The sequence below is a fragment of the Pristiophorus japonicus genome, chromosome 20 (genome assembly GCF_044704955.1).
Source record: "Pristiophorus japonicus isolate sPriJap1 chromosome 20, sPriJap1.hap1, whole genome shotgun sequence".
In the NCBI taxonomy this organism is placed as follows: Eukaryota; Metazoa; Chordata; class Chondrichthyes; family Pristiophoridae; genus Pristiophorus; species Pristiophorus japonicus.
In genome coordinates this window covers 31,258,165-31,282,262 of record NC_091996.1, presented here as the reverse complement: position 1 = coordinate 31,282,262, position 24,098 = coordinate 31,258,165, and the positions used below count along the sequence as shown (strand labels likewise).

General features: G+C 41.1%; 1 protein-coding gene across 8 annotated transcripts in view; it reads right to left on the bottom strand.

The window, feature by feature from the left end:
• Positions 1-24,098, bottom strand: part of dennd1a (DENN/MADD domain containing 1A) — a 604,632-nt gene that overhangs the window by 448,803 nt on the left and 131,731 nt on the right. For all 8 annotated transcript variants that reach the window (XM_070862693.1, XM_070862695.1, XM_070862694.1 and 5 more), the window contains exon 3: positions 23,446-23,489. In XM_070862693.1, coding sequence (XP_070718794.1) covers positions 23,446-23,489 — 44 coding nt within the window. The remainder of the gene's footprint in view (positions 1-23,445; positions 23,490-24,098) is intronic.

Below are 24,098 nucleotides of genomic sequence, written 5' to 3'. Positions count from 1 at the left end.
CATGATCTCTATCCTCTTGCAAGCCCCGCCTTCAGCAGAGATTATGGACCACGTGATGGATTTTCTCTGCTCTTTCAATTCATTCTAGTTATTGTCGGCACTGGGCTTAGCAAAAAGGAGCAGTACGATACAATAGTTTAAGGGCAGTAGTTAATATTTTTTCTTGCTGACTTGTACAATTAATTTAAATGATATTTTAAGTCCCAGAGGCTGAGTATTTTCTGAAAGATGTTGCAAAGCAATTCAATTTCTGTGTACAGAAAAGTAAGTATTGCCTCAAAATATTGCAACTTATAGCAGAGGAGATGCACTAAGCCAGCAAAGGATAATGTCCTATTGATTATATTTAGAATCAACAAAACCAACTTTAAATTTTGGATTAGCAATGGCAAAGGGCTGGGAGCTGCTCATCTGAATGCTGCCTTGACTGGCAGAGGGAGAGGCCTTAAAACAGGAAAAGATTTTTTTTTTTTTTTTTAAAGTCAAAGGGTAATTACAGAAGAAAAGCATTCGAGGAGATGTCAGTAAATCATAATTATTTTGAAAGTTGAAGTATTTGGTGGTAAAATTGTACAAAACAAAATATACATAATTAACTATGTATTTCAAACTATACATCTCTTTCGAACTTAGATTCTAAGATTGATAGATTGCATAGAGGCCCATAGGTGTCTCAATGAATCCAATATTGAATATCGGATATCTTAGAGTGATTACAAAGGAAGTAATGGATGAGAGAGAAAGCTCAAGCACAATAGCAAAGTTTCTGTGTCTTAAAAAATAATCATCTAAATCCCAAGATGAGATCCCAGCCTAACACTCAAGGTTTTTTGTTCCATTACAAACCAGTGGATCTCCTATGCCATTGTGTATGGATTATAGATGTTAAAAGTGAAATATTTTTACCACTGAAGCCTTCAACTTTCAAAAGTTAAAGTATTTCGATTCAACACATTAAACAGCCTGCCTTTCACTGAGTGCAGGCAGATTTTTTCAAAACTATACCTGCATTTTGTAGCGACATAAATAAATGCGTCATTCATACATAATAGTTGCATAACTAACTGTGAGATGAGCAGAAGGTTGATGCACAATACCATGAAGACAAAAACGAAACAAAATAGTTTCTAATATATATTACGAATAACAGGACAGTTGAAGTTGGGGTAATGTGTAATATTGGCTAGACTTTAACATATGAACAATAACACATTAGTACTTAGTGCTAGGAGTGGACATACTGACTGCTACACTGTATCCTTAAAAGAAATTTTACACAGTAGGATAGCATTGATGTGCTACAAAATGAACAGGTTTTCTTTATTGAGAAGAACTAAAATCCATGGTGCAAAACACCACAAAGTTTGCAGGGAATGCGGCGAGGGAAATCAAGAAGTAGTCACGAAGAAATGCCACACTTGGACTTTACAAGACTGTAGATTGTTGGAAGTAAGGGGAGATTAAGGCAAGGAATTTCAGCTTTTTTAAAAAAAAAGTACACAATTTCAGCAGATTAAACTACTTATAAATTCCTGCTAGTGAAATTTATAAATGTCAGGGCTATAAATTTGAATCCCCCAAAATATAAATATAAATTTAGGAGGGATTGCAATCTTACTGTAACGTAACTTTACTTGCAGAAATTATATTTCTACATTTACAAGAATATGAATGTTTAGGACGGCTGAAAAATGTTTATTTATTTTCATTAATCTTTCCTTTATATATAATGAGAAATGGAAACTCATCCGAGAAACATAATCATTGGGCTCAATTTTGCCCGGTGATTTGCGCTTTTTTTTGGCGCGAGGCTTTTTTTGCCGTAAGTTTTTTAATTAAAATTTCCCCCAAGGAATCTGCGCCAGCGTAACTGCTTTAGTTACGATATTTTTAGATTAATATTTTTGGATGTCATGGTGGGGGGGTGTTGCCTCATGTCTGCGCCAGTTTTTATCATTTTTCAAAGTTTGCCCCCAAAAAATGCCTCCTAGGTCGGCATATCTGGCCACTCCCGAAAAACCTTCTGGTGAGTTAAGAGAAAGCAGCGCACATTGAAAATTCGGCACAGAAAGACACCATTGTTTTTCATCAAAGTATTGGAGGGAGTCAAGAACACTTTAAATATACATAATAAAGATTCAAATTTTTTACCTTACAACGGAGTAGATGGAAGTTTGATGGAATTCTGAAGGTTCCATTTTCTTTAAACTAACACGCCACCACTAAACGTCTTCAAACAGGACTGGAGGATCGGATCGTCGGCCGGCAGAATCGGCCCTGCGCCCGGACACACAAGCTCAGCTGCAAAACAAGACTGGTGGGGTCGGAGCAAATCGCAAGACTGCACTAGGCATCAAATGAGCCTGGGGGGGGGCAGGGGAGAGGTTCCCGATCACTGAGCTTGCTCAGACCTGGGTGTGGTCCATACAGACCTTGGGGACAGAGAACAAAGAACCTTGTCCTGCGTGCCTGCTGTTTTGAGCTTCTTGCAAAAGTAAAATTTAAGAATGGGGGCCATATTGACAATGCCATACCTTGTGCGAGCCTTCTGCATCATGGTGCTGCGTAGCATACAATTGATTCAATGTTATCGCATGAGGAACCTCAGAGCCCATTGGGCGTTGGGCAGGAGGCCTTACCCACCTCGGATATATCGAGGCAAGCATTCATACCTACACCTGAGTGATGCAGACTGCCAGAAGGCTGCGTTTCCGCAAAGAAGTTGTAACTGAGATCTGTGAGTTGGTGAAAGCAGACCTGCAACCTAGAAGCTTGAGAGGACTGCTTTGTCAGATGAAGTGAAGTTTACAGCTGCACTTACATTTTATGCACCTGGATCGTTCCAAGCTACATCTGGGGATGTGCGTGCCATTTCTTAACATGCAACACATGTCTGCATTCGGCAGGTGACTGCTGCACTATATGCCCAGAGGAATGACTACATAAAGTTCCCCACGACCGCCCAGGCAATGCGTGAAAGGGCTGTGAGCTTCTCCAGGATTGCTGGCTTCCCAAAGGTACAGGGTTGCATTGATTGTACCCACATCGATTTTCAAGCACCTTGAGGATTCCAAGATGTACAGGAACAGAAAAGGCTTCCACTCCACTAATGTACAGCTCGTGTGCGACGACATGCATCGCATCATGTCAGTCGATGCATCATCATCATCGGCAGTCTCTCACACCCTCGCATGGGAGCACCCATGATGCGTTCATCCTTCACGAGCGCGCTATATCTGCCATGTTTCAGCAGCTGCCAGAAGGGCAGAGCTGGCTACTGGGAGACAAAGGGTACGGCCTCGCCACCTGGCTCATGACGCCCCTACGTGTAGCCCAGGCGGAAGCTGACCGGGAATACAACATGTCGTACATTGCGACGCGCAGCATCATAGAGAAGACATTGGCATTTTGAAAAAGCGTTGCTGATGCCTGGACCATTACGGAGGTTACTTGCTATACTCCCCTACGATTGTCGGTCAGTTCAATGTTGGGTGCTGCATGCTGCACAACTTGGCCATCGTGAGGCAGCAGCATCTGGTAGTGGAAGACCCACCTGTGGTGAGAGTGGCTGATGATAATGATGAGGAAGATACAGATGATGAGCAGGGGGACAAGGAAGCCATGTACTATCTGAAGGGGCTGTCATGCCCCTTTAACCATTGCTCGAGCCTTGCACTAGCAACTCATCCGTGAACGCTTTGCTGCCTGAAGGCTCAGCGGCAACTATTCCAAATGAGTCATGTTTACTGTTTGGAACTGTTCCGTAATGTTGTAGTAATGGAACAAATGATGGAAATGATTCAGTTATAATTTAAAATATATTTGATTCAAAAGTTCAACAGACACTTGTTTGTACTTAACTTTAATTAAAATATTCTTGTATCAAACTTTAAAGTTTTCAGTTAAGATCACTTACAAACTTTAAGATCATTTACAAACTTTTAAAATTGTAAATTTACATAACTTACAAAAAACTTTTAATTTGAGAACAGTTACAATAGTAACAACAACAACAGCAAAGAAAGGCTGCACCCATCTCTCCTCCACCTTATTCTAAGACCGCCTGCTGCGCTTGGTCTTGTTGACTCCACCCCTGACCACAGGCGGTGGTGCAGCATTTCTCGGGTTGGTACCAAGCTTATTCTTTCGAACATCTCGGATAATGCGCACTTGTTGATTTTGGGGGGGGGGGGGGGGGGGGGTGGGAAGGCGGTATTGTGGAAGCCCCAGCTTGGGCCTCTTCAGAGGCCGGTCTGGGGGTTGGAGTGGGAGTGGCAGTTGATTCTGTCAACGGGCACGGGGTCTGGGCGTGTTCCCTTATTGCAGCAGCTAACTCCGACATTCCCTCCCTCATGTGCCCTGCCAGTGTCTCAACTACCTGCAAAATTCCCTCCCTCATATTCACTGACAGTGTCTCAATGAACTGCAACATTCCCTCCCTCATGTTGAGCACAACCATCTCAACTACCTGTGACATTCCCTCCCTTCCTAGTGTTTGCATCATCTCTGACACTCCCTCCTTCATAGATGGACTATGAAAGTAAACTAGCGCAAAATATAAAAACAGATAGCAAGAGTTTCTACAGGTATATAAAAAGGAAAAGGGTGGTTAAAGTAAATGTAAGCTCCTTAGAGGACGAGACCGGGGAATTAGTAATGGGGAACATGGAGATGGCAAAAACTCTGAACAAATATTTTGTATCAGTCTTTACGGTAGAGGACACTAACAATATTCCGACAATGGATAGTCTAGGAGCTATAGGAGGGGAGGACCTTAACACAATCACTAAGGAGGTGGCACTCAGTAAGATAATGGAACTAAAGGCAGATAAATCCCCTGGAGCTGATGGCTTGCATCCTAGGGTCTTAAGTAAAATAGCGGCATGGATTGTGAATGCATTGGTTGTAATTTACCAAAACTCCCTGGATTCTGGGGAGGTCCCATCAGATTGGAAAATTGCAAATGTAACGCCACTATTTAAAAAAGGAGGCAGACAAAAAGCAGGAAACTATAGACCAATTAACATCTGTGGTTGGGAAAATGTTGGAGTACATTATTAAAGAAGCAGTAGCAGGACATTTGGATAAGCAAAATTCGGTCAGGCAGAGTTAGCATGAATTTATGAAGGAGAAGTCATGTTTGACAAATTTGCTGGAATTCTTTGAGGATGTAACGAACAGGGTGGATAAAGGGAAACCAGTGGATGTGGTGTATTTGGACTTCCAGAAGGCATTTGACAAGGTGCCACATAAAAGGTTACTGCACAAGATAAAAGTTCATGGGGTTGGGGGTAATATATTAGCATGGATAGAGGATTGACTAACTAACAGAGAGTCGGGATTAATGGTTCATTCTCTGGTTGGCAACCAGTAACTAGTGGGATGCCGCAGGGATCAGTGCTGGGACCCCAACTATTTACACTCAATATTAACGACTTGGAACAAGGGACTGAGTGTAATGTTGCCAAGTTTGCTGACGATACAAAGATGGGAGGAAAAGCAACGTGTGAGGAGGACACAAAAAATCTACAAAAGGACATAGGCAAACTAAGGGAGTGGGCAAAAATTTGGCAGATGGAGTATAATGTGGGAAAGTGTGAGGTCATGCACTTTGGCAGAAAAATTCAAAGAGCAAGTTATTATTTAAATGGAGAAAGATTGCAAAGTGCCGCAGTACAAATTTGCTGGAATTCTTTGAGGATGTAACGAACAGGGTCCTGGGGGTACTTGTGCATGAAACACAAAAGGATAGTATGCAGGTACAGCAAGTGATCAGGAAGGCCAATGGTATCTTGGCCTTTATTGCAAAGGGGATGGAGTATAAAAGCGGGGAAATCTTGCTACAGCTATATAAGGTATTGGTGAGGCCACACCTGGAATATTGCATGCAGTTTTGGTTTCCATATTTATGAAAGGATATATTTGCTTTGGAGCCAGTTCAGAGAAGGTTCACTAGGTTGATTCCGGGGATGAGGGGGTTGACTTATGAGGAAAGGTTGAGTAGGTTGGGCCTCTTCTCATTGGAATTCAGAAGAATGAGAGGTGATCTTACCGAAACGTAAAAGATAATGAGGGGGCTTGACAAGGTGGATGCAGAGAGGATGTTTCCACTGATGGAGGAGACTAGAACTGGAGGGCATGATCTTAGAATAAGGGGACGCCCATTTAGAGGAGAAATTTCTTCTCTCAGAGGATTGTAAATCTGTGGAATTCGCTGCCTCAGAGAGCTGTGGATGCTGGGACATTGAATAAATTTAAGACAGAAATAGACAGTTTCTTAAATGATATGGGGTTACAGGGAGCGGGCAGGGAAGTGGAGCGGAGTCCATGATCAGATCAGCCATGATCTTAGTGAATGGCGGAGCAGGCTCGAGGGGCCGTATTGCCTACTCCTGTTCCTATTTCTTATGTCCTTATGGTCACTGACATGGTTTCCACTGATTGAGATATTCCCTCATTCATCGTCCTGGACATCGTTCCCATTTCTCGTGAGATTGCTGTTACTTCTCCCGACAGTCCTGCTACCTCATCACCCACCCCACTGATGGTGTCCAGGAATGATCGCTCTCCCAACTCATTGCCATCATCTGAACTACATCGGTTTGATCCTGCACCTCAGGAGAGCGCAGTCGAGCTCTCCTTCCCCACCTCACCCTGGGTGTGGCTCACAGCATCCCACAGGGATTCGCAGCCTCAGACTGTGGGAAACCATGGAATGTCCCAGCTACACTTGTATCACTCAGGAAAGGGGCTGTCACCTCAATGGGTTGCACCTGCACCTTCTTTAGAATGAGTACAACAGTGAGTGTTTCATCCATCACCTCTCTTTTCCCCCCCTCCCGCCAAATGCTCTTGGTCTAGAAGGTGGGATTGGAAGATGCTCTCCTCTTCAGGCTCGTCCTCGTCTGAATCATCTTCTCCATTGTCAGGGTTGTCCTCAAGCTCTGCAAAATACAACAGAACAGACAATTGGTGAACAGCAGAGGAGGGGGCAGGGTGGCATCAGTAGGCTCACACAGCACAGGCAGCAGGCTGATTTGAAGGACCACGATGAATGATCACACATTGCATCAACCGAAGCGTAGCTGACGGAGACATCCCCATGAACCGAGGCATGGCTAGCCCATGCAGTACTTAATATTTAGCAAAGCCAGACTGTGGAATTTGCAGGTCTTGCCCTCTCCCTCGAATGTGGACACGGCTTGTGCAGTGGTGGCTGCTTTTCTCCAAGCAGGACCCATCAAAACAGCGACCCTCTCTTCCAAGGGTGTCAGTGGCTGCAGATTTGCCGGGCCTCCTCCTGTTCAAGTACTTTCCCTTTTGAAATGTGCCACCTTCCTCTGCAAAGATGAAAATACAACTTTTTAGAGAGGGTGTCTTTCAGCTGGGTGGGACATATACAGCTGGTCACATTTAAATTGTAATTGCATTGAAAAGTGAAAATATTAGTTACACTAACTACTTGATCAAGGTCCTGCCACTTGCACAGTAATCTTCAGCAAGTTGGTTCCAGTGTTTCTTCATTTCTTTTGGTGGAACTTTTGTGAAACCTCTGCTGGTGTCCAGTTCCTGCCATCTGCCCTCAATCACAGTAACGAGTGCCTCCACTTCATCCTGTAAGAAATTCTTGGTCCTTGCACCGCGTTGCACCTTGTATTGCAGCTCCAATTTCTCCAATGATAATTACAGGTCTCACACACACAACTGCCTCTTTAAAAATGGCCGATCGCAGACCGGGAGCTGTACTGCGCATGCATGCCCATAGGAATAGCATCAAAAACGTCCTTTTTTTTCGCGCATGCGCAGAAGGTACAGCATCGTTTTTTCAGCACAGACAGCAGGCTCCACCTCCCAAGATGATTGGACAGGCTACGCGCCGCCAAATTTGAAAAATACAATGGGGAAACTTGGCACAAGTATTTTTTTTTTAAAAAGAGTATTTCTAGCCTAGAAAAGCGGGCCCCCAAATAACAACTTCATGGTGGAGCGGGCAATAATCAAGGAAATAATGGAGCCATGTGAAAAAGGAATGGCAGTAATCATGGGGGATTTTAACTTACATATCGATTGGTCAAATCAAATCGCACGGGGTAGCCTTGAGGAGGAATTCATAGAATGCATACGGGATTGTTTCTCAGAACAGTATGTTACAGAACTTACAAGGGAGAAAGCTATCTTAGATCTGGTCCTGTGTAATGAGACAGGAATAATAAACGATCTCCGAGTAAAAGATCCTCTTGGAATGAGTGATCACAGTATGGTTGAATTTGTGATACAGATTGAGGGTGAGGAAGTAGTGTCTCAAACGAGCGTACTATGCTTAAACAAAGGGGACGGCAGTGGGATGAGGGCAGAGTTGGCTAAAGTAGACTGGAAACACAGATTAAACGGTGGCACAATTGAGGAACAGTGGAGGACTTTTAAGGAGCTCTTTCATAGTGCTCAACAAAAATATATTCCAGTGAAAAAGGGCGGTAAGAGAAGGGATAACCAGCCATGGATAACCAAGGAAATAAAGGAGTGTATCAAATTAAAAACCAATGCGTATAAGGTGGCCAAGGTTAGTAGGAAACTAGAAGATTGGGAAAATTTTAAACGACAGCAAAGAATGACTAAGAAAGCACTAAAGAAAGGAAAGATAGATTATGAAAGTAAACTTGCGCAAAACATAAAAACAGATAGTAAAAGCTTTTACCAATATATAAAATGGAAAAGAGTGACTAAAGTAAATGTTGGTCCCTTAGAAGATGAGAAGGGGGATTTAATAATGGGAAATGTGGAAATGGCTGAGACCTTAAACAATTATTTTGCTTCGGTCTTCACAGTGGAAGACACAAAAACCATTTCAAAAATTTGAATGGGGAGAAATTATAACATACTGCGGTGCAGAGGGACCTGGGATCCTTGTGCATGAATCCCAAAAAGTTAGTTTGCAAGTGCAGCAGGTAATCAGGAAGGCGAATGGAATGTTGGCCTTCATTGCGAGAGGGATGGAGTACAAAAGCAGGGAGGTCCTGCTGCAACTGTACAGGGTATTGGTGAGGCCGCACCTGGAGTACTGCGTGCAGTTTTGGTCACCTTACTTAAGGAAGGATATACTAGCTTTGGAGGGGGTACAGAGACGATTCACTAGGCTGATTCCGGAGATGAGGGGGTTACCTTATGATGATAGATTGAGTAGACTGGATCTTTACTCGTTGGAGTTCAGAAGGATGAGGAGTGATCTTACAGAAACATTTAACATAATGAAAGGGATCGACAAGATAGAGGCAGAGAGGTTGTTTCCACTGGTCAGGGAGACTAGAACTAGGGGGCACAGCCTCAAAATACAGGGGAGCCAATTTAAAACCGAGTTGAGAAGAAATTTCTTCTCCCAGAGGGTTGTGAATCTGTGGAATTCTCTGCCCAAGGAAGCAGTTGAGGCTAGCTCATTGAATGCATTCAAATCACAGATAGATTTTTAACCAATAAGGGAATTAAGGGTTATGGGGAGCGGGCGGGTAAGTGGAGCTGAGTCCACGGCCAGATCAGCCATGATCTTGTTGAATGGTGGAGCAGGCTCGAGGGGCTAGATGGCCTACTCCTGTTCCTAATTCTTATGTTCTTATGTTCTTAACCCTGAGGTTCCATCTGGCTGTGCAAGTGGATATAAAAGATCCGATGGCACTTTTTCAAATGTCCATTAGCATCTGTGAAGAAACAAACAAGTTGGTATTTCAGGTGTTTACTTGCTCCACAGATGCAGAAGGACCACCTGAGCATTTCAGGATTTCATATTTTTGCTTCAGATTTCCAGAATTAGCAGTTTTTTTTTCTTTATTCCTACATTACAACAGTGACTACACTCCAAAAGTACATCCTTGGTTGTAAAGCGCTTTGAGACTTCTGGTGGTCGTAAAAGGGGCTATATAAATGCAAGTCTTTTTTTTTCATTTAAATGTTTTCAAAGACGTGTCGTATGCATATTGGCTGCCACATTTTCCGAATAGTGACGACACTTCAAAAGTAATTCACTGGTTGTGAAAGACTTGAGGATACCCTGGGCATGTGAAATACATGATATGAATACAAGTCCTTCCTCTTTTGCATTGGGCCTCTGAATGTGGACACTCAGCTGGTCCGGCAATGGCAGTGAAAATTTCCAGTGGAGGATAAGGAGAAGAATACAAGATGTCCAGAGGCCGGTTGGGATGCCAACTGCAGTTTGTGGGGGTAGTGATAAAAACATACGAAATAGGAGATGTAGTAAGTCGGCCATTTGGCCCCTCGAGCCTGCTCCACCATTTAATGTCATGGCTGATCTGATTCTGGGCTCAGCTCCACTTCCCTTCCCGCTCCCTATAACCCTTAACTCCCTTGTCGTTCAAAAATCTCTCGATCGCCACCTTAAATATATCTAATGACCCAGCCTCCAGTTCTCTGAAGCAGAGAATTACACAGATTTACGACCCTCAGAGAAGAAATTCCTCCTCATCTCAGTTCTAAATGGGCGACCCCTTTTCTGAAACGATGCCCCCTCGTTCTAGATTCCCCCACAAGTGGAAACATCCGCTCTGCATCTACCTTGCCGAGCCCCCTCAGTATCTTATATATTTAAATAAGATCACCTCTCATTCTTCTGAACTCCAATGAGTATTGGCCCAACCTTTCTTCATAAAACAACTCCTTCATCTAAGGCAACCTAGTGAACCGTCTCTGAACTGCCTCCAGTGCAAGTATATCCTTCCTTCAATAAGGTGATGGGGTGGATGATAGAGATAAATTATTGGGCAAGTCTGTTTTTTTTTAAATTAATCTTGTGCATTTGCTATGTGATAAATTTTACTTTTGCCGATATGGTGGACTGGGCGAAGAGCTGTCATGTCAGTGGCATCTCAGTATGTTATTTTACTGGAATGGGAATCAGGAAGATTTCTGTTGGTAAAATGCAAGAGAAAAATTGAATTTTGTTGTATTTACATTTGTAGATTAACATTACAATTCACACCACTGAAAATTATTTCCACATTTATAGTGAAAGGTACAATAGGCAAATTCTTTCACCTCTCCAACAATTAAAATTATTTGCATTTCATTGCAATAATGTACTACTATTACAACAACACTTAGATAGCACCTTTAATGTAGAAACCCACTTCATGGAGGCATAAAGGAAGATAACCAACAGCTTAGTGAAGGAGGTGGGTTTTAGGAAGGGCATTCAAGGAGAGGGAAGTGGTGAGGTGGAGAGATTTGGGAAGAGAGTTCCAGAGGCACCAATGATGGGGCAACAGTGGGGGTTGCACAAGAAGCCAGGCAGAGAGTTCGGCGAGGAGGTTTAGGACTGGAGGAGAAAAAGGGAGAGGCAAAGCTTTAAACACAAGAATGAACATTTTAAAATGAGTTACAGGGGGAGGTCAGCCAGGACAGTAGGAATGATCAAGCAGCTTGTTGTGTTTGATTTTATATGCACAATAGAGTTTTGGATTGGCTGAAGTTTATGGAGGCTAGAGGATGGGAGCTCACCCATGTACTTAGCATTATTCTTAGCTCTCAATTAAGGAATTAGCTAAGCCATTGTTGGTGACAATAGCATGTAAGAAGGTACACTAATTATAAATGGATACAGTCTGTCAATTATCACTTTGATCCATATTCAATGGCTAGTTGCCAGGTTGGATGGGTAAGCAGGCCAATACTGGCATATACATACCTCTGTACATTTCCTTTGTTAGTAACCTAACATCTAATTTGACCAAAAATAAGTAAAAAATACAATAAACAGTTTAAAGATTCATCTTTTAATTGGAGAATATCTAGTATTGTACACCCAAGAAAAATAACTATAATGTGAATCCTCAACTGATTACTGCAGCACCTTATTGTCCTACATTACAACACTACACTTAAAAAAAAAGTACTTCATTGACTGTAAAGCGTTTTGGCACGCCCCGAGATGGTGCAAGGTGCTATATAAATGCAAGTCTTTCTTATTTCTTTCTTTTTACTGTTATGTTGTAACATAAAGTGGTAGAAAATAGGTTGCTCATGCAGTTATAATAACTGCAGTCATATCCAGCTGGGGCAATATCGGGCAACAGCAAAGTCTTTCCTGGGAAGAAGGAATTGGAGGGCAAGACTAATCTTCTGGCAACCAGTTTAGAACATCATAGACAGAGGGTTAGATGCATGTCACCCAACTGTCTGAGAACTGATAAATTAGTCAACTCCAAGCTATTGCCAAGCCTTACTATCTGAACTTTGAAAAAAAATAAAAAGCAGAGAACCATTCCAAGTTTAACATTCTCTTATGTTTGCATTTCTAAACATAGTACTTTGCATGAGCAATTAGTTCTAATACCATCAGCAAGGGAAAAGGCAGGGAGAAGAAGCCTGATATTTCGAGGAAAATTAACAGAAGCGGCTATACAGGTTATTAACAAAAATGTTTCAATGGTATTGTCATTTGAACAGGTCTGTTATATCAGTTCCCTCATACTGCAGTAATCAGTAAGTAAAAATACCTGCAACAAGTACTGCTCGTTTAAAAGATGATTTGTTTTTAAGTTCCAAAATATATTATTTAATTATTCAAGGTATGTACCTCCTCTCAAAAGTAATTTATTCATCAAAAGACATCATCAGATAACTAAATGTGAAGTGCATGTGTACAGCAGGATAATGTTTGTTCAAATCCACATAATATGCAAGGCATAATAATTAATGAAAACAAGCTTCTGTATTCTATCAATGGTTCTTGTATAAAATAGATTGCTTTTATATAGCGCATTTCATGACCACCGAACATCCCAAAGCATTTTATAACTAATTTAGTACTTTTTTTTTTTTTAAAGTGTAGTCACTGTTGTAATGTAGGAAACACAGCAGCCAATATGCACACAGCAAGCTCTCACAGAGTTATATGTTAATGACCAGATAATCTGTTTTTAGTGATGTTGATTTAGAGATAAATATTGGCTCGGACACCTGAGATAACTCCCCTGCTCTTCTTCAAAAAGTGCCACATGATTTTTTAAGTCCACCTGAGAGTGTAGACTGGGCCTTGGTTGAACGACTCATCCGACAATGCAGCATTCCCTCAGTACTGCACTGCACTGTCAGCCTAGATTTTTGTGCTGGAATGGGACTTGAACCCACAAACCTTTCAACTCATTTTCTTTGCTGCCAACAACAGCTCTAAAATCAACAAAGTCCTCAAGACAATGCTCGTATTATGAGCCGAAGCATCCATAATAGTCGCAACCTCCAGCAATAATGTAAATCCAAACAGTGCCAAAATAGAGGCACCCATCTTTTTGGCTGCAGGGTCCCATGTGTTTCAAGCACTGACACCTGCTCATACAGGCAAAGTGGTTTGCTGTTGCAGCTTTTTGTGAACTGTACAATTGGTCTCATAGCACTGGGATTAAGAAGTGAGTTTTAAAAAATCAACCAGAGTTCTTGTCCTTCATCATTATCCAGCAACGTGCTAGAAATGCACATTTATGGGTCCTGGGAGAACAAGGGCAGGTTCAGCCATGATCCCCCTGTGGTTGAATAGTTGATGGTCACTCACTGTCTAGGCTTACATATGAAGGCTGCCACTTGAGAAAGGACAGCGCTCAGCATTGGTGGAGTTGTACCTCAGCCAGAGCCAATGTTGTCAGGACAGGAGGAAATGAAATAACTTACAGTACTGTTGGGGAAGTTGTGGCTTCACTGACAACAGCATTGTAAGATAAATACAACATTAAATAACTCGTGACTATTTACCCATCAGGTACAGATCCATAGCCTGCAGATGTCAAATCTTTTAAATCCAATTATGTAGGTGTTGAGTGAGAACACAAGTGTGGCGACATCCAATCAGCCCACAAATATGTTGTGCCTGAAGTCTCTCAGTGTGGATCAAAGTGTGGCTCAGGTGTCAGACCCGGCATTTGTTTATACAGTCTAAATCCTTGGCTCTAACCGAACACACCCTCATCTTGTTGTGGCAGAGAAACCTTGCCATCTTTATAGGTGCCTTCATGCATTTTCTTTGGAGGTCAAAAATGTTTAAAAGACAGGTTTTCTGACAGTGGCCTCCATTGACCAGACTTTCTATATTAATTGTGCTTTTTCTCAAATAAGAACAGCAAGTGAACCACGTGTTGTCAGGCACACTGGACATTACTCAAACGTTCTCACTCGGCAGTCTTCAGGCCTGTATAAAAGGCATAAAACCGATAAGTTTGTAAATTACAAATACTTAAGTCAAATAAATGTGTTTTTGTTAGCTGCAGTGAAGTTTTCCAATGTAACCAGACCCAACATGCTTTCTCATTCACATCAATGCTACTTTGAATTGTGCCTGTGGTGGTGGTCATTTATAATACTGCTCATCTCTGTCCCTACCTCACCTCCATTGCTGCTAAAACTCTCATCATACTTGCTTAGGTCGTGAGTTTTGGTGTCCTCCAGGATCAGCTTGTTTGACATGCTCCTCATCTGCATCCTGAGTTCTTTCCTACATAAAATACAAATTGTACAACCCAAATCCTATCCTGTACAGATACACCGATTTCAAAATACTCACCCGTATTTCCAAATCACCTCATGACCTCACCTATCTTACTTCTGCAAATTTCTCCAGCCCCACTTCCCAGCCTCCACTCTTTCAATTGAAGTCAATTCTGCATTCAGCCTTCCACATCACCATTGGTTGATGAATATGCAGCACCTATAGCCCTGAACTCTAGTATTCTCTGCCTCACTACATCGTCTTGCTGATAGCTGCGTCACTTTTTTTCTACTGCCTTTATGTTATCCCTAATAAGTACAGCTATTCCATCTCTCCTTTTTCCCCCTCTATCTTTTCTAAATATGTTATAGCCTGCAATGTTTAATTCACAGTCCTGATTTTTCTGTAACCATGTCTCAATAATCCCTACAATGTCTGGTTCCTTGCATGCATGAATGCCTCCACCTCCCTTGTTTTATTACGGACACTGTGCATTGCTGTACAGACAGATTGATTAATTTGTAATTGCGGTTCCTTTATTCAAACCATCTTTTTAAACTCCTGTTCTATAACTCTATTTATTCCATGGCCATCAATCCCTCCCTTTCTTTACTCTTTCTTCCACTCTCCATTCCTGTTTTGTTTATATTTAGGCTGGTTTTATTTCTTGTAGATCCCTTGCACTGTCTTTCTAGTTTAAAGCCTTTGCCATTTCCTATTTTTGAGCAACTTAATTTTTCATTCCAACTTCCTCAATGGACTGCGGGAGTGAGCCTAGGTCAGAATGTGGATAAATTACTTGCGAGAGACCATCAGCGGCAGGTCGGGGCCATAAAAGGAGCGGCAAGCGGCGGCCATGGGCAGCGTGGAAGCCACTGCAAGGTGCAGCGCGAGCTAGTGCAGGAGGGCAACGGCTGTGAAGAGTGATGTCATCAAGATCCAGGTCGATGATTGGAGCGTGGGCAGGTACAGCAGGAGCAGTGAGGTCGGGGCGAAGGAGCGGCGAGACACTGTGGAGGGCCATGATCGGGGTCCAGGGGAGGCGCGAGTTTGGGGCCAGGGGCAGCACGGACCAGCCCACACTCCTATATGTGTGCGCATTAGGTCCGTGCAGCAGAGCTGGTCTGCCGTTATCTTGGGTAATCCTTGCCACTGGACCAAGACCTAGCTCTGTCAAGCTCGTGTGGTGGCTAGTGTGCAACGGCCACCCCACGTTAAAAGAATGCACGCACAGGCATCTTCCATCCTGGAGGATGTAGTTCGGGTCCTTCATTGAAACACCTGTGAACTCGTTCTTTTTTTGGCGTGGAAGCAAGTCATCTCGTTTCGAGGGACCACCTATGATGATGATGACATCTCTCCCTGCCTTCAACAGCCTCAACACCCATCTCTTCGATCACGGCTTCAGTCGCCTTCCCTGATTTTGTTCTGCCTACTGCTTGGTCTCCACACCCTTTTCCTTCCCCTTCCCCACTTTTTGAAGCCCGGTAATCTAATTGCATTAAAACCACTAAATAAGTGCAAGTTGTCATTTTGTAAGAAACAGAAGCACCTGTTACTAAAACTATTCTAAAACTCTCTGAACAGATCTGCAGAAATTTGAAAAGTACTCACTCACATAACAACACAGTCCTGTTTTTGCTGTTGAAGTGGAGATAAGCATGCCATCTCAGTCTCCTTTGATTTCTCTTTACCATCAATAATTTATACTTGGCAACTAATGAGAAGAAAGGGTTTGGAGAATTGTCAAGATAAAAATATTACTGGAATAGAAAGGTAGGTTTACAAAAGAAAAGGTGACTGAAAATGCTCCCGTATCATTGTGTCAAGTTTACTCATGTAGGCTCCGTTGTGTTGGGGCCGAAGGGAAAAGGTATTTGAAACTTCAAATAATAAAAAAAGTTAGGTTAGGAGAGTGCCAATAAAAAAAAAAAAAGAAAATGAAAAGGATATTACAAAGTGAACATTGGGAAGATGTTTCTTTTTATGTAAATGGTGTTTGAGATATTTAGTTTGTAGTTTATAGGTAAAACTACAATAGCACAACTATTCCTGTTTCAGTAGCATTATTACTGTAATATTTTCAATGTCACAGTGCATGGGCTGAAACCATGCAAAACTGTGTTACCTCGGAGAGTTTCCCTGAATGTGGCAGCAGCCTAAGGATTGGGTTTACTGGATGACATGAATCAACTGCAATGCACATCAGCTAACTTACAAGTATTCTGTATTTTACACAGAAATAAACCTAACTACTTGAAACTTTAGACTGAGTAAACTATTTCCATCAATATACTGAAAGTAGCTCTTAAGTTATTCCTTTAACCTCACTAAAAGTTTTGCCATTTTTACAATTTCTTCTTGCTTTTCATTGTGTTCTTTATTTCATTTTTAATTCCATCATCTGTGTTTTTATTCAGTAGATCAAGTTATTTTTTTCGAACAATCAAGAGTTTTTTTATTGAAATCAAATCAATCCTCATATATTTATCTAGAATATTCAGAAATTACTTCTATCTACAGCAATACATGTGGGTTATGTGATGTTGGTTATTAATTATGGCCTTGCATGTCCCCATTAAAGTTCATTTCCATTGATACAGTAAACCATCTAACTTGCAATTCTGGCAATTTAGCCAGAATTTCCTGCCTAAGCGAGCATTAGTCATGCCTGTAACCATTCTCCAAAAAGATCAGATTTGATTATTTTTATACAACAGCCATAATAGAATGTCATTAACCGCTCCAATTCAACTATTTCACCAGTTGACTACTTGAACATTACCAATTGGATAACATGATGAAAACAGCAAGTTGCATTGCTGAAACTGGCTATGTACTCTCATTACGCCTGACCACAGAAAACCTGTAATGTTGAAACCTTTTGCAGTCCACAGTTGAACTTGAATTTCATGCACTCTCCGTTACTTCATTTCCTATCCTCTTGTATCTAAAGAAGTGTAATTGAAATATTGAAGCAACACAGAGAGAGACAGAATGCTTTACGATCTGCTTTCCATGAATGCTCACCCATCATCCCTGTGCTCGCTGACCTACACTGGCTTCCGGTTAAGCAACGCCTTGATTTCAAAATTCTCATCCTTATTTTTAAATCCCTCCATGGCCTCGCCTCTCCATATTTCTGTAATCTCCCCCAACCCCACAATCTCCCCAGAGATGTCTGCGCTCCTCTCATTCTGCCCTCTTGAGCATCCCTGATTATAATCGCTCCACCATTGGTGGCTGTGCCTTCTGTTGCCTAGGCCCCAAGCTCTGGAACTCCCTCCCTAAACCTCTCCGCCTCTCTACCTCGCTTTCCTCCTTCAAGACGCTGCTTAAAACATACCTCTTTCCTGCACTAATTTCTACTTATGCAGCTCGGAGTCAAATTTTTTTCTCATAATAATCCTGTGAAGCACCTTGGGATGATTCACTACGTTAAAGGTGCTATATAAATACAAGTTGTTGTTGTTGTTGAACTAGGCATCATAGTCCACTGCTTATGGTGCATGTAGCCAAATATTTGTGTTCAGAATTTCACTAATCAGGTAGCAATTTTATCATAAACATGAATGTTATTCCATTCACGCACGATAAATGAGTTAAGGCACTAGACAACTTCTTCCCTCTTCCCCTCCCCTCCCCTCCCCACCCCCCAAACCTCAGTGGAGTTTCATTTATCAGAGTTCACTGCAAGAAAGTTTTACTTTCCTGGAAATTTTCCTGTGATGCTGCATGCTGGTGCTCATCACCACTCAAGGAGGAAACATGTTCTCTCCTCCCCTCTTTCAGTCTCACCACACCTTGCTCCAGCACTCAGGTGGCCATTCTGGGTTACCCTTTTGCTCTTTAACTAGCCAACTAGGTTTTTCTCTATAATTTTCCTATCCTTTCTGTTTGGAGGAACACCCAAAACTCAGCAGTTTTAGGAAATTAAACCTGCATTCCAACACTGTTTTTAATATATTTAGTATTGAAGTGGTGGGCTCTCTGCATTAACTAACTTGTATGTCATTTTTCTCCAACATTTAAAATATATTTAGCCCATTGTTGTATTCTAATACAAGGGAAACAATTAAGTGGATCAAGCAAATCCTTATTTCAGATTCTGACTGGCAGCCATTTTGCAGGTGAAAATACTGAGCACACAAAAAATCCTACCACAATCCAGCCATGATTCAGAAACAATACTGCTGACAATCTTTCTTCCCCTACTCTCCTGAAGACAGTGATTCACTTCCATGCATGCTGGTAGCCCTCTGGTGTTTCATCTAGATGACTTTTTTTTTCCATAAGTGGAATTTGGTGCAGTAAATTTCTAAATTTCTATGATAAAAGGCATCACAGCTGAGCCTAATTTCATCCTCACCCATCCATTCACACATTCCAGCAGTGGTTACAAAGTAGCATTCAGGAGCAGGAACTAGAGTGAGCCAGAACATGCCGTTAACTTCCCAAACCCCTTCACTTTGCTGTGTCCCTCACCATGGAGGAAAAACCTCGTTAAAACTTACTTCGACAAATACAACTTTAATCACTTCTCTAATTCTCCTCGCAGTCAGGCAGAGGTCCAGCCTTGAACTGCGAAGCAACTGGAGATGTTTTTGCCATGTTCAAAGCACTATATAAATGTACGGTATTGTTAAACTATTAGAAAGAGAGGGGAAAATGAACCACATAGACCAAATCCAATTATAGTGCTTCCACCCCTGCATCAGCCAAAATTAACTAACTCAGCATAGACCAGGGAGTGAACCTGGGATTTTTTTTACCTGTATGGCTGAGTCATACACACACGTGATTCATTTACTTGCTGAAACACTTGAGGAAACCATTTCAATACTGTTTTACTCTGCATCCTTTTGGTCAGTGCTTTAATTTAGTTGACATTTTGGGAGCTTGGAATGAGATTTTTATTTACTTGACAACCCACTGAAAATAAGGGATTGGTCTGTGCATATGCAAATGTCATCCTTTGTGGAGAGACATTGTTAATCACCTGGATGGGGTGCATTATAACAGATGATGATTAATAATGCTCATGAGCTATTTTCAAAAATTTAGTGCTTTAATTAGGCATTACACTTTATCCTAATGATTGTGACCCCAAGTTTAATAAAAGATTAAACACTTGTTTAGACTATCATTCACATGACCTAGATCTTGACTACATTACATTTTTTCAAATATTTTTATTTGTTTAAACATTAAAATCAGTCCTTCTTTATACTTTGCACTATTGAAAATTTATTTCATCCAGGCAAAGTTTCAAAAAGAACTGATACTGTTCAATATATAACTTTTTTCCCTGATTTCTTAGAACAACAATTTTGTTTCAAATCATTTTTAAAATGATAATGTACTGCACCAAACTGTTATAGATCCCAATAAAATCACAGCTATAAGTTATGTATTTAACTGCTATACATCATAATGTTATTGCTGTAAATATTCACACACACATGAAAGACTAGATTCCACTCTGTAAATAATTATAAGCAAGGTTTCTACAATGTGCAAAACTCATTTGTTACATCATCTCTTTGTATCAAACAGCTTATTTACATTTCAGATTACATTTTTCATGAAACACAGATCTATCAGCACTAAGAGTCTAAAATAATGAGGGAGAAAGACTTTTAATAACACATCAGGTCTGCATTACTTCCGTGTCAAAAAGAAAGGTTTCCTTCTATAGTGATGGCTCATTTATTCTGCCCATAAATGGGAAGCAAAGATGAAACTGATGAACTTTTACTGCCCATTTGTCTTTAGCAGACAATTAAGACTGAGGAGATCAAAATGGATTATCATACCACGCAGACAACCAGCCTAGCAGTCATACATCTCCGAGGCCACAGATTTGTGACTCCCTTTCATCCCTCCCCTTTCTTCTTATGCTTTTTCCTCTCTAAAGGCAGCAATGGCTTTGTGGCTCAAGGGAAGCCAAAAGCCTGGCCATCATTAGTCAGTCACAGATGCCGATCTAACATGCTTTTTCTGTTTCTAAAGGATAGAGCCACAATAATTTGTGACAGAGTCCCCCGCAGTAGTATAAAGACCTTCAGGAATAAAATTTCACTGGTAGTAGCAGCACAGGCAGAAGCCTCTGATCCACTGCAATGACTACAGTAGATCTAAAATTTATTTTACCCACAAACAAGCAGACACATTCATATTTGGTAGTCTTCTTTTCAAGCAATACTTTAAAAAAAAAAATCATTTTTTCTTTTGGCAGTTACAAGGCCGTGAGTCAGTGTAAAGTTTACTTCTATCAGACAAACCAGCACACAGGCTCATCTTGCTGACAAGGCGGCCACCATTTTCCAATTAAGTGCAAAACTACGGCAAACATTTGCACAATGGCAAATGTGCTATACATCTTTAGAGGCGGAAGTAAATTATTTTAGAGCAATTAATTCAGAAATACATTAAATAGAAGTCCTTTGTGTAAACACCTAAAACACGAAGAGAACAATTGAGCTTCTTTTTGTTAAAAAAAGCAGCATCTTCCAGATTAGCTAATTAATAAAGACGATGTGGCCGAGGTGATTTATAGAATAGCAATCACAACAAGAGCTTCAAATGACATCATACAGTCAAACAAGCTCAAGGAGTTTAAAACCACTGTCTAAACCCCTGGTGAGAAATCACGCTCATGCATCCATTATTTTTGATAATGCATATACTGTGATGCTGATGGGACAATTTTATTCCATGGCAGACATCACAAATAGCTGGGGTTTTTTTTAAAGAAATTGTCAAATTGTAAAAATAAAGATTTTTTTTTGAAAGTTTATACAGTATCTATTTTACACCTATAAATGTTACTTTTGCAGTAAATTATCTAATGTTACTAATGTTAATTTAATTATTGAGAAAGGTTTGTTAAAGGTGAAATATAACTCATCACGATTATGATCAAATAAACTTAGATGACCCCCTCTTCATAAACTTATTTAGTTCATTTCTTCTGAAGTCCATCTGCAAAACACATCTTTTCCTGGTCAAGAAAGTATGCAAGCATCCTGTTCCCTAGCCCCTCTAAATGAAGCTCTACAATTGACTTGTTAAGAGGTGTAGGAGATTGGTAAATTGTACTCCATTTCTACGATGGAACATCAATGTATGGCACCTCACCACTGTTGAGGGTGGAATTCAGATGCACCTGTGCACCACGACTCCATCATACAATCATAGGCAGCCCCTCGTATTGAGGATGACTTGCTTTCACGCCAAAAAGGGATGAGTTCACAGGTGTTTCAATGAAGGAACTAATAATCCAGATCTCGAACTACATCCTGAAGGGTGGAAGATGCCTGTGCGTGGATTTTTTTAATGTATGGTGACCGTTGCACACCAGCCACCTCACGGGCTTGACAAAGCTAGGTCTTGGTCCAGTGGCAAGGATTACCCAAGACGACTAGAGACCAATGGAGATCACACAACAGAGCACATAGTTTACACGTGGATTTTAAAAGCCTGTTTAAAATGACTTTACAAAAGAATCAAGTTTTCATTCGGAAAATTAATAGATACAAGAGGATAAGTGAGAGCTAACAAAGTTTTCTATCTATTTTTCTATACATTTTAAGACGTTAGTCCACAAGACAATATGACTTTAGCAAAATCTAGGTAAAGATATGTTATAAATAATTGTAACAACCAAAAGCTCAATATAATTTGTTCTTTTGGAACAACATAATAAACATTAGTTAGCTCAAATACTGTCTCAGTGCTTAAAATGTTCTAGCTCCCCAATAGTTAAATAGGAAGATGCATCACGTGTTACAATAAGTCACACCGACCGGAAAAGGCTGAGACCCCCGGTCTATGCTAAGTTAACTGGTCTTAGCCGGATTGTCCTCAGCACCCCTGAGCTAGGACCGACTCCCACTAGACAGAGTGCATTGGAGGAGGGCAGACTCAGCTGAATGCCCCCTTGCAATCCCTTTCGAAGAATGGTCACTTCGCTAATGCACCACAAGACTTCTGCCACCCACAGAACTGTACTCCAACAAGAAGCAGCACCTTCATTAGAAGGGTCCAGAAGATTTGATTGCGGGGGGGGGGGAGGGGGGGGGAGGCTTCTGAATGTAAAGTTACTTAATATTTTCAATTATCTATAATAAAACGAATTATGAATAAATATTTAAAATATAGGATAGTGATCCAGATCTCGCCCATTCTATCGGAGAAAGGCATCGAGTCGAGCTCAGGCCATTCCCACAAGGACGGTGGCGGATCAAAGGACAAGAAACTCAGGCGGCTCTCACGCGCCTCCTAGCAGTCATCACAAAAATATCCTAACGCAAAACAGATCCGCAGTCCGCTCTCAGTGTTGGAGCTCTAGGGAGGAAGAGGAAAATAAATTGAAAGGTTGATCATATTTTCTTAAGTTTCAAAGAAATTTAGCATTAGAAACATTTTACAGTAAACTTTGTACACTTAACGTTACAATAGGATAGTGTATTCAATAAACAGCATCTTTTCAAAACTGCCATCAAGAGAACTGGTTCAAGAGAAACTGTACTACAGCAAGCTAGACAATCAGGTATTAGGCCTTCATAAATTTCACAGTGGCATTGTTTGCGTCACGTCACTGATGCTCTTTTACTTTGAACTTCCAATTTGTCATTTAAACAGCTATTTGCCAGATAACAGGCACAAGGAAAACTTAAAAAACGTATTTCATCTGTTGTTCATATATGTTGGCATGTGCTTTACTTCACAGAATTGCTTTGAAATATTGCCATGCTGAGTTACAAATTTTGCCTCCTACTGTATATCTTTTCAAACTGTCAATGTCATCATCATCTTCATCAGTGGCTCTTAATTATCACCCCCATCTCTTCCCCCAAAAATTCATTTGTCTCCTTCATTAAACTGAACAGCAGTGATATCTTGAGTGACTCTGAAATAAATTTTGCCATGTAAAAAAAAGTTAATTACGCATTCCAAACCTGGTCGCTGTAGTCCTCAGGGAATTGCCTCCGCACCTCAGGATCTGTAAATAATTGACAGATAATATTAATTGGCTTTGGATTAGCGAGCAAGAAGAGTATCACACATTAATATTTGATCAGAAGATGATAGGGACCTGGCAGGGGATCCAAGGGGCAGCTGAGGCTGTTATGTTGATTAGGGCCAGTGAGAACTGTTCAAGGCTTTCCCCTTTTCCCTCCTCCAGTTAGGAAAAAAAAAGGAGAATATTTGGCGCACCCTTTAGCTTCAAGGCAGTTTTCTACCCTAACCTCCTACTAGCTGCAAATTGCCATCTAGATGTGTTGCCAGAATATCAGAAGGTCTTTCAAATTCCAGAGAGCCTGCTTTGATTGTGATTTTATTAGCTACCTAGTTTGGCTGACTACAGAGCATAATAAGATAAATGTCCCAAATTTAGGCTACATCTCTGCCAGCTACTGATGTTCTGCTACCAGCATCCAGCAGAGCATGCACAGTGTTATGTGAGATCAACTTATGAATAATAGGGGGACATGCAGAAGGGTCAATTTAATGCGTGGAATTCTTCCAAAAAATCCCCGACTCCAAACAGTTCCTTGAGGCTAATTAGAACTGTGCTGAACCTTTGTCAGCATGCATGACAACAGTATCA